This window comes from Gymnodraco acuticeps, unplaced genomic scaffold (genome assembly GCF_902827175.1).
Source record: "Gymnodraco acuticeps unplaced genomic scaffold, fGymAcu1.1, whole genome shotgun sequence".
Classification (NCBI taxonomy): Eukaryota; Metazoa; Chordata; class Actinopteri; order Perciformes; family Bathydraconidae; genus Gymnodraco; species Gymnodraco acuticeps.
The window spans coordinates 438,658-450,675 of NW_022992223.1; the positions used below are offsets into that span (position 1 = coordinate 438,658).

At 38.9% G+C, this 12,018-nt stretch overlaps 1 protein-coding gene across 1 annotated transcript; it reads left to right on the forward strand.

The window, feature by feature from the left end:
• Positions 1-896: 896 nt before the first annotated feature.
• On the forward strand, positions 897-11,813 carry chrnd (cholinergic receptor, nicotinic, delta (muscle)). The gene is given in 19 exon segments (XM_034206069.1): positions 897-1,665; positions 3,562-3,707; positions 5,831-5,875; positions 5,981-6,090; positions 6,734-6,809; positions 6,811-6,890; positions 7,403-7,521; positions 8,036-8,236; positions 8,901-8,917; positions 8,919-9,013; positions 9,356-9,470; positions 9,935-9,979; positions 9,981-10,010; positions 10,012-10,147; positions 10,873-10,895; positions 10,898-10,993; positions 11,524-11,556; positions 11,559-11,583; positions 11,586-11,813. Coding segments are annotated over 19 exon segments (1,572 nt in total). The 5' UTR covers positions 897-1,607; the 3' UTR covers positions 11,708-11,813.
• The last annotated feature ends 205 nt before the right edge of the window (positions 11,814-12,018 follow it).

The window sequence follows — 12,018 nt, forward strand, 5'->3', positions numbered from 1 at the left end:
CTCCGGCCTTGTCAGGTATTGAACAATCAATAAATAAAGAACACAGAATTGTTAAATATAAAACACAGAATTTGTGTGATTATACTAAATGATTTACAAATAAACACCACTGCATATTTACAACTGTTACACATGCTGATGTAACGCAAATGTTCCAACTTGGGATCAATAAAGTATATCTTATCTTAAGCTGATCGATGGCTACTGCCATATTTGCCATTTCAAGTGCTGTTCGAGGCTCGGCGTAACCCTCGGAGCACACTCTCCAATCACAGAGCTTGAGGACTATCACAGGGTTTGTCAAACAGAGCACATGGTGTAGTCCAAACGATAGCTGGGGATTCTGGGTAGTGTAGTGTCTTCTGCCATCCTTTACTCCGAAAAAATATTTGTTTCTCCGAATCGAAGGGGAAAAATACAAAAGCATTGCACACAATTTAAACCAATCAATGTTGTGTAATTAACAAGGATAATCTGGTGTTTTTTAGTCGGTGAGTAGTGCAGATATCACTGTAAAATCAAATACTTACTTCCGGGTGTACAATTCTCCGTTATCCAATGAGAATGGACGCTCACATTGCCTTTAAGGGCAGCTGACACAAACGAATGCCGTGCTTCCATGAGTGTCAAATCTCGCCGCAGATGGGAATACATTGCAATCAGTTGAAAGCTATTTGCGTCCCTTTATGAAGCTGAATGAGCCTAGGAGCGTCACAACTGCACGCCACGGACACTGACCAAACGTCGCTCCTGGACGATTATGGAGTGAGAGTGTGTTGGATAGGTGGACGGTTGCCCATTTAGGCGGAGCTCCTTGTTTCTGACGTCAGAGATATTTCAAATCTGTATCAGTCTGTATCAGAGCTGTTGCAGCCCAGTTTTTAGAGATTTGGGTATGAGAAAAGAGAGGTTTGTGTTTTCTGACACTTGGTGAGTTTCCTGACACACCGGGGACACATATTCATGTATAAAAGACGTACAAAAGTGCATTTTGCATGATAGGTCCCCTTTAAGTTCATATTATAGTTTATTTATCTGACACATTCAGGGATTTGGGTGGGTTTGGGTAGGTGTGTGAACAGTTTACCCTTTTAAAGAGGCGTGTGGCGCAGTGGAATAGTGCGTTGGTGTTCGGATCAGGGGAGCACAGGTTCAAACCCCAGGCTCTGTATATAGATAAATAGGTTTGAGAAGTAAAGTAACAACAAATATGAATGATATATTATATCAGAGTAATTATATGATTGATTTATAATTCAGGCTACAAATCCCTATGGAAATAGTAGGAAATTAACATGAATGTAATAATAATAATAATAATAATAGATTACATTTGTATAGCGCCTTTCAAGGGACCCAAGGCCGCTTTTACATGGTGAACAAACAAACAAAAGGGGCAAATAATAAAGTAAAATGTAGATCAGAAGCTCGGCTCTTTGTTTTGTAACTATATCTGACCTCCCCCCTGTTTCCCGTACAGTCTCTCTCTCTCCCCCCTCTGTTTTCTATTTTCTCTCCCCTGTGTTCCTTCAGCTGCTGCCTGTCCGTCACTCTGCAGGCTGGGTTTCGGGGGGTAAAATCTCTGTGGGCTTCTGCAGCAGTCGGCCATGAAGCTCCAGCCTGCCGCTCTGATCTCCGTCTTCCTCCTCGCTCTGTTCTCAGCTGGTGAGTTTGACATTTCACCCACACATTTTTTATAGTAAAACTGCTTTTATCCAAAGTTTGAGTGAGCTAAAGTTTCATTGATGTGAGTTTGTGAAGGCCCATACTGACTATCGTAGTATTAAAGCAGCATATACGCAGTCGAAAATATTTATTTGATTTAATTTCTATGCTAAACCACCATTTTCTTCGATTCCCCCCCCCCCCTAATTATTTGCTCGATGGTTAGAAAAAGTTGAAATGTTTTAAAATGTATACATACACAATTTAATTTTTTTTCCCCTTTATTAAATGCTTTCAAGGTAAGAAAACACTGCTTTATACATTGTAACGCATGACAAACTTACTCTCCTCTAAAATGTTGTTATTTCAGCTCTTTTCAGGGAAATTATAAACACCTTAGGAGTCATTAGTTGATTAAATAAGTCAATCAACAAAATTAATCGTCAACAAATCAGAAAATGTAGTATTTGATTCAAGTCATTTTAAAAAAGCAAAAATGCCAGTAATTCACTTGTTTTAGCATCTCAACGGTAGATATTTGATAGTTTTCTTAGGTTTTTTTTTATAGTTGAGTTAAACATCTTTCAAGTAAAAAAATGTTCTTGTAAATGTATGAGTTTGAAATACACCATTTATAGCTGAAAGAATGTTTTATATTTTAACCCTAGAGCCTTTTTTTCAATGACTTATAATCTCAGAGAAGATATATCAGTTCGATCTCTATTGATTTTTATTATGTAAATGTAGCTTAAGGAACCTTTTAAAATGCATTAAAAAAAAAACGATATTATATAGATTTATTCATCATCCGATTGACCAACATTTTTAATAATAATTTGTTTTCAGAGACAGGTCAAAATAAATGCAAGACTTGATGTAAACGACAGGTGTTTTCTTTATTGAAGCTGTGAGGATTCTTTATGTTATCAAATCAGTGGAGGACCCTGATTGGGCTTTCATTTCATAATATTCAATATATATATATGTGAGAATAAAAACTATCATGGCCGCGTAAAGAGGGGAAGTGTCTGCCAGCTCTTGCAGTGTGTACACTCGGTGGTGTTACAGCAGCAGTGTAGTATTCTGAACACAGAGCAGCTGCCATCACGAAATATGACCGGCGTGAAAGTATTCACACACGACCCTGTTTGTTTTCTAGAGGTGGAATGTAACTAAGTACATTTAATCAAGAACACAGTCAATGTCCTTGAATATTTCCCTTTTACATAGCGTTATACTTCCGCTCCTTTACTTCTTGTTCTTGTTCTTCTTAAGCTAAATATAGTTTACAAAAAGATCAGCTGGAAAATGCATTGTCACAAAGCTGAAAACAGGGCTGTTTTTCTGAGACACTTTGTAAAGATAAGTGTTTCTCCTAGCACAAAGCCACAAACATATTTACAGAATATGATGCATTTAACAGTTTATAAAGGATTTAGGTTTGTAAAATGCTAAGAAGCATGTGAATAAAGTCTGAAGATGTATGAACACATTTCTGAATAATTATCTTCAAAAGTTCATTGAAAAATGTCAGAGAATTGAATACAAAATGATACCTAAAGGACCTGAAGATTAAACTAGGCCACAGTATATAAATGAGTTAAAAACAACAAAATGAAGCCTACATATTGATGCAGCATTGATATTAATCCAAGAACATTATATGTATTTTTATTTTAATACAAAATCTATATTTTCCTAAACTACATTTTGCTGCTAATATCGCATGTTCCTAAAGATGAGGGTGGATTTTTTTGGATTCATGACTAATAGTTACTGGTGTTTTTCTGACTTTAATGTGAATTACGAGTGTTAAAGTGTGTGTGTGTGTGTGTGTGTGTGTGTGTGTGTGTGTGTGTGTGTGTGTGTGTGTGTGTGTGTGTGTGTGTGTGTCAGAGTGCTGGTGCAGGAACGAGGAGGAGCGTCTGATCAACTTCCTGATTACAGAGCAAGGATACAACAAAGAGCTGCGACCCGTAAAGAGACAGCAGGATGTCGTCGATGTTTACCTCGCCCTCACACTCTCCAACCTCATCTCTCTGGTACACACCGTGTGTGTGTGTGTGTGTGTGTGTGTGTGTGTGTGTGTGTGTGTGTGTGTGTGTGTGTGTGTGTGTGTGTGTGTGTGTGTGTGTGTGTGTATTTGGTGCTAGTCACATGCTGGATTTGAGCGTGCATTATAGGTTTATTTAACTCAAACAATAGAGGCATAATCTCAATAGACACTCAAATCCCACATAAGGATTTGGAACTGGAGCTGCCAATGAATTATCAATAGACAGAATACATATTTGACATCTATTTTTATAATCGATTAATCGTAAATTCCATGCAAAATTGCTTAAAAATACTGTTTTCATCCTCTAGTGCAGGGGTGGCCAACCAGTCAGAGGTTAAGAGCCACATTTTTTCTATGTTACTGCAAAGAGCCACATCAAACACACAGTCACTGATACCGCTTGTTTCAGTTTTTTGTTTTCTGGAGACAAGATTTCAACCACGTCACTGATGCATTTTTGTGGCATTGGGATATATATTTTTAAAATCCTCTGGAGCAGAGAGGAGCTGTGGATTATTGTTATTGATTAATGCATCAGTGTTTCTTAGGGTCAAAAACACTAAACTCACAACTTCAAATGAAAGCGTTTAGTTTATTTAATAAAAGAGCACATGTTCAATGTGAAAAGTGATAGTAGTTATAGATTATTTTCAATTTGGTGCGATATATATATATTTAAAAAAAAATTATATATATTTTTTAAACACCTTGAATTTCAGGGGGGGCGCGGGGCTCCGTTGGCGGGGTGCAGCGCCCTTCAAAGACAATGGTAGGGGAAACACTGGATAGTAGTGTTTAATCAACGATAGGTTTCCCCCCCCCTCAAAAAGTGATTGGTTCACTGCATCGCAGGTATTATTGTGATTGGCTCTTGGGCCACATCAAAATTAGACGCGCTGTCATCCTCTCATACTGACACCTGACACCACACATACACACGTAGGGAGAGCCGGGACGAAAGTAACGGAGCAATTTTATCCGAGCCCAAACAACTTTGACCGGCCAAATTACGTCAGAATTATCAGCATTCAATACTTAACAGACCTACTAAATATCAGGTTTAACTGTCGTGTTGTCACGATACCAACATTTTGGTTTCGATACCAAGTCAAGAATTGCGATTCCGATTATTTTTCGATACTTTTCTTAAAAAAAGGGAAACAGTCTTAAATGTAATTATTGTGCTTTATTTCAGACCAGAACCAGAACCATAACACAACCTTTAAACAATGAGAACAATAAATACAATAAATGACAAGAATTCGTATTAAATAAAATTAATACATTTCTTACAGACAGGCCTCGTGGTGTCCGTAGGCTTGCCCTCACTGTCAGAGATATAGCTAAAATACTTCCACATTTCGCTTCTGGCGTCTTTTTTGTCAACAAGCCGAGGGGCAGCGGCAGTTGCACTCCCACTTGCAGCCATGCTTCTCGTTTTCTCACATGCTCTGGCAGCTAGCGCGTGCACGAGAGCGGGGAGGCACTTGAGCGTGCTTTAGAGGGGAGGGGCTGCAGGCACGGCTGCAGAGCAGGGAGTGGAAGCAGAGCGCTGAACACACACAGCTCTTATTTAAACGGCGCTTTCTCACCGGAGTACTTTCCGCCGTCATTCTTAAACGGAGGAATCGTAACGTTTTTAACGGCAGGGTATCGCGGTATACCTATCAAGTATCGGTACACCGTGCACCACTAGTCAGGAGTCAGTGTCTCTCCCCCAAACTCACACATATAAAATTCAATATGAACTGAAGAGCCGCATGAAACTAGGCAAAGAGCCGCATGCGGCTCGAGAGCCGCAGGTTGGCCACCCCTGCTCTAGTGTGAATATTTCAAGATTTTCTTTGTTTATCATATTAAAGTGAATATATTTGGGTCGCTTTTAAAAAATTATTATTTTAAAGACAAAACTGGAGTTGGGGATAGCACGCATTTCTTATCCAAAACGTAAATCATATGATCAAATATAGTTACTATGAAGCCTATTTGAAAAAATATATTTTGTTTTTGATATTCCAGTTTATCTTTAACAGAGTAGAAGTTTGAAAAATGTCAGAGAAGAAAAGTTTGTTCTGTTCTAATATTATAAAATGTTTCTATTTGTAGAAAGAGGTGGACGAGACTCTGCTGACAAACGTATGGATAGATCATGTAAGAAATTATATTCTGTCACTTTATGTTGAATCCCTGCATCTCTGTCTCTACTTTATCTGATGTTTTTTGGTCTAATAACTATGGATGTGTGTGTGCTGACAGACGTGGGTTGACTTCCGCCTTGCATGGAATGAGACAGAGTTTGACGGCATCAAGGAGCTGCGTCTGCCTTCCAAAATGTTGTGGCTGCCGGAGATCGTACTGGAAAACAAGTGAGATTTTTCCCTTTTTTTTGTAATATAAATGAAAATAATCACACATTTTAAAAGAATAAAAAAAAAAATATTCAATGAGATTATAAGGTAATTAATTTGCGAGAGAAAAGTTGTTATTTCTAGTGTTAAAGTGGTAGTTTAATGAGAACAAAACTATTCTCTAGGATGAAAGAGGTACATTTAAAAAAAAATCTGGATTTTCTGACATTATGAAATCATGGATCTGTCTCTAAGTGGTTTGGTTTCTGATTTATTCATGAACAATTTATTTTCATTTTCATAAATGTACCCTTTTGTAGGTTGTAAAGTCTGGTTTTGTCTTGAAAATGGGCTGAATGTCAAATGTTAGATGCACTTCTAAAAGAGAGCCCACATGCTATAGTTTTGACAGAGCTTTAATGAGACATATCCATCTCGACTCATACATACTTTCGAACATATCAAATGAGTTGCCGTTGACTTGTATACATTTTAATTTAGTTTCTCAGGACTTAAAGAGCTTCCTGTCTATGTAAACTCCACGATATGACTGAAACCTCCAGAATAATGGATGTTGAGTTTAAATTGGTAAACTACAAATTGTTCAATTTCCATACATTACATTCAGCCAACCTCGTTTTGATTTTTCTTTCTCCTCCAGTAACGACGCCCAATTCGAGGTGGCGTACTACAGTAACGTGGTGGTGTATTCCACAGGTCTCTGCTACTGGTTACCGCCCCGCCATCTTCCGCTCCTCCTGCTCCATCAACGTCAACTACTTCCCCTTCGACTGGCAGAACTGCACGCTCAAATTTGTGTAAGACGCTTAAACCACACAGTGTCACGGTAACAGCTTTACAGGTATCCTGGTATATCGAGACAACTTGTCGCAAATGTCGCTTTTGCAAGTTTAATCTGCATTTGTTAAGGAAAGAATTAAGGAAAAACTGCTAGGTTCGCATGTTTAAGATCAGGTTATCTGATTTTCAGAATATTGTCTAGACTAGACAATAAGTTTTGAACTTTCTAAATAAGTGAACATCAGGATTTATCTCATTGTTTGATTCTATAGGTGCACACATTCACCAAACTATCTCAGAAAGCTCAGCCTCTAAACCTCAAATCATAATCTTACACCAAGATACTGAGGATCTCTTAACTAATATGTTTTAAACCAAGAAATCACAAATAATAACATGTTGACCAGACATTTGTGCATCGCAAATGCTTTGTGTCTTTCTTTTAGTCGATAAATCGAATACATGTTTTCTTTAGGCTGTTGCTTATCACATTGTATCTTACACTGTCATTACCCATGTTGCTTTGCAGCTCTCTGACCTACAATGCCAAAGAGATCAAGATGAATCTTAAGGAAGAGTGGTCCGATGACGGAAAAACTCTCTTATGTTTGGTGGAGTGGATCATCATCGACCCTGCCAGCTTTACAGGTGAGTGTCCTTCACATCTGTCTCTCATCATTTAATAAATAATAAACCAGCGAGAGATTTCACCTAAATATATTTTGTATATTTCATTTGTAAGTATATCTGACGTTTTTTGTTTGGTTTGCACTGTAGTAAAAAAATAAATGAATAGTGATAATAGTGGTTTGAATAATAAAATAAACGAATATCCTCTCTCTTTTTCAATTGATTTTGATGTTGTTAATTATGTGCAAGAGATCCTGATGTTCATTTAAAATATGTTTGGTATCTACTGATGTAAATGATATTAAAAAAACGTTTTTGTTCACAAAGCCCCCCTCAGGTTTGAAAAATATCCCATTTCCAGTCTCTATCATAGACATAGACATAGACATACTTTATTGTCATTTCAACAAGACACAGAGTGTACTATTAAAACGAAATGTTGTTGTACTGGCTTACAGGAACAGGACAGGACATGTGAACCTTATTCAATGTCTGCTTCACGTCCTCTATGCTTTTTGCTGTTTTTGGACAGAGAACGGCGAGTGGGAGATTAACCACCGCCCGGCCAAGAAAAACACGTACGAACACATCCCCATGGAGAGCAACAAGCACCAGGACATCACCTTCTACCTGATCATCAAACGCAAGCCGCTATTCTACATCGTCAACATCATCATCCCCTGCGTGCTCATCTCCTTCCTCGCATCCCTGGTCTACTACCTGCCGGCTGACAGTCAGTCATATTATAATACGTTTAAATGAATCAAACTCACTGTTGAATTAAAACCTTTGATCGGAACATGCATACAAAATGCTTTTTTGTTCACTTGGCAGCAAGTTTTATATTGAGATACATATTCTTCTTTTTTGTTATTTCTAGGTTCTGATCTTTTAAGAATGTAGAAATCTATATTGTTTATTAATTAATTCAAATGCTGTAATGCACATTTGTATTGATTGAGGAATTAACATCATCATCCCCTGGCTTCACTCTTACACCTTCTTCTTGACATTCAGTAATAACAATAATAATACATCTAATTATACAGAGCTTTTCTAAGCAGTCAACCCCCACAATAAAATAACACTTCATATTGGCATAGATTCAACAGTAACTGCTTTGAAATTGCTTTTTTTCTCACCTCCTGCAGGAAGTTCTAGTTGTATATGGAGATTATTGGAAAGTAGATGGAGAAGTTTGTTGGATTCTGAGGAACCTATTTACATTTTTTGTTATTTCACTGAAGTGTTGGTGTGTGTGTGTGTGTGTGTGTGTGTGGGGTGTGTGTGTGTGTGTGTGTGTGTGTGTGTGTGTGTGTGTGTGTGTGTGTGTGTGTGTGTGTGTGTGTGTGTGTGTGTGTGTGTTGTGTGTGTGGTGTGTGTGTGTGTGTGTGTAGGTGGTGAGAAGATGACCCTTGTCTATCTCCGTGCTGCTGGCTCAGTCTGTCTTCCTGCTGCTGATCTCTCAGAGGCTGCCAGAGACTTCTATGTCTGTTCCACTTATTGTCAAGTAAGCAACACTAACTTTTTTTTTCTTTTTTGAAATTATCTTTATTTTATTTTAATTTCAACAATGTAGTTCCTGCAACAAAAATACATTCCGAGTTTTCACATCTATTTGTGATTTTAAATGTCAGAAATTCGATTTCTAAGCATTGTCTAGTCTCAGAACAGGTCCATGTTTTTCTTATTGCATATGTATGAGTTTAAACTAAAGATTCAAGTTTTTCTTTTGCAAACTTGTGACTTTAATCATCAGTTTTTTCCTCTAAAAATGATCCCCTACCTAGTTTATGATAATTATTTGTAACCCAAACTGCCCCTCATACTTGTTTATCTGTGTGTGTGTCAGATACCTGATGTTCATCATGGTGTTGGTGACGGTGGTGGTGTTGAACTGTGTGGTCGTCCTCAACCTGCACTTCAGGACCCCGAGCACACACGTCATGTCTGATTGGACCAAGAAGGTAACACACACACACAAAAGAGTGATGCAGTAATGATGTATTTTTCAGCATCACCCTGGTTCTCCCGACAAAAGGCACTGGGATCTTTATATTTCATTTTGGATTATTGTAGAAAATGGCAAGATACTAATGATACTTACTTGTTTTGTTCAGCAGGATAAACTCCAAATATGAAAAAGCTAACTTGTTAGCAACCAGCGCTTTTAAATTTACCAGCTTGGTTTTTACTCACTTACTTTTTCGTTGAACAAAACATTATTATGTTATAAATATTATAAATCTCAACAGCTTGTGTGTTCACAGACCTTATTTCAGTCTTCTAAACCAAAATGCTAAAAAACGATTGAATTTCAGATGTGGAAACAGGAAGTGCTAAAATTCCCGGGTTTAGGACTCATTCCTGCACCCCTCTACAGTATGCACATTACCTTGGCTTTAAAAATGTTGCTCTTTTTTTCCTGCAGATGTTCCTCGAGCGACTGCCTCGCATCCTTCGCATGTCCCCACCAGACGGCGGCGGAGCCATACTGGGATGGAGCGTTTGCCACGGCGAACCAGCTCTGTGGGCTACATCGCCTCGGCGGAGGAGTACTACAGTGTGAAGTCTCGCAGCGAGCTGATGTTCGAGAAACAGTCAGTGAGGCACGGACTGATAACCCGCGCCACACACTCATCAGGTACCGGCAAAAGTGTCAATGAATTTCAACGGTGGAATATTTTATTCATTTCTTTTTCAACAGTTGAAAAAACAATTGTTATACAGAATTGAGATATTTAAAGAGGGAACTCTGATCAACTGTCTTGATCAGGATGCTTCTTAAGAATTGAGAATAAAAAAGAGAAAACATTTTATAAATATTCATGTATTAGACAGACACATTTACAAGCTTAAAACACCTGACACTAACCCAATGCCTAAAACTATTCTAACCCTAACTACATTCGTTTCATCAGTCTTAAACATTGTTTAAAACCAGGTAAAATATAGTAAACAGATATCAAATAGAACAGATGAAACAAAAAATGTATTTCAACTTGTTTAGACATGTAGTGTATTTAAGCTCTGACATATCTTAATAACAACTGCCACCTTAAGCTGTTTTAAAAGACTGAAATACATATATTGTGAAATATAAAAAAAGATTTGTACACTGTGAAAAGCGCTATAATGTGTGCAATATGTACTCTCTAAGATCACCCCATGGTTAACCAAAGGATGCTACGTTCTCACCCCTTTATTAATCCCTGTGTGTGTGTGTGTGTGTGTGTGTGTGTGTGTGTTGTAGTGTGTGTGGTGTGTGTGTGTGTGTGTGTGTGTGTGTGTGTGTGTGTGTGTGTGTGTGTGTGTGTGTGTGTGTGTGTGTGTGTGTGTGTGTGTGTGTGTGTGTGTGTGTGTGTGTAGTTGTGAAGCCTCAAGCTGATGGCGGGGGGTGACGGATCAGCTGTATGCGGAGATCAAGCCGGCGGTGGACGGAGCGAACTACATCATCAAACAAATGAGGAACAAAAACGACTTCAACGAGGTTGAGATGGTGGGGACGAAAAACTCCTCTCTCTTTCTGGCCCTGTTCTCTCCATCCCGCTGCCCCCCCCCTCGCTCATACTCCCTCTTTCTTGCTCCGTCTCCTTCTAACCCTCTTTTTATCTGTCTCCTAGCCCCCTCTTTCATTTTCTCTCCATCGCTCTCCCTTTCCTCAGTTACTCTCCAACTTTCTTTTGTTCCATTCCCTCCCTCCTTCTCTCCATTTCTCCCGTTCTCTCTTTTTCCCCTACTCTCCCCTTTTTCTTTTCTCAGACTCCCTCTGTCTTCTTGCACCCCCACGTACCTTCCTCCCTCCTCCCCTCTCTTCTCTACCTTCTTCTGTCTCTCTTTTGGGTCTCCCAGCTCTCCTTTAGGCTATATATAAATCCAGCTTGTGATTTCTCTCTTTATCTTGCCCCCCCCACATCTCTCTCTACTTGTATGTAGACCCAGCACTGACGCTCCCTATCTCCCCCTCTCTCTCCACTTGTATATGAACCCACCCCCTGACTCTCCCCCTTCTCCCCTCAGGAGAAGGATAACTGGAGCGGTGTCGCCCGAACGGTGTGGACCGTCTGTGTCTCTTCTTGGTTACCCGGTGATGACCATCGGCACCATCATCATCTTCCTCATGGGCGTCTACAATATCCCACCCCCCCTGCCCTTCCAGGGAGACCCCTACGACTACAGCGAAAATAAACCCTCGCCTGCCTGAATAGCTGTGTGACTTAAATATGGAGTGAATAACTTAATTAGTATATTACTATTTCAATAATTTTGTTTGTGTGATTTGAATAAAAATGTTCACTAAAATCCTTTAATACTATTTTTGTCTGTGTTAAATGTTAAGAAGCCCTCAGACGCTGTTTCTTGCAAGATGTTGCGTTTTGCCAACGTTACCGGGGGCATGGGGCTTAACTGTTTAATGAAGTACGGCATGTTTTATAATCCGGTTTAAAATGTGGTTTTACAGTTTCAAGAGAAAATAAGAGATTAGTATTTTTCAGCCATAATGTAGGAAAAGAT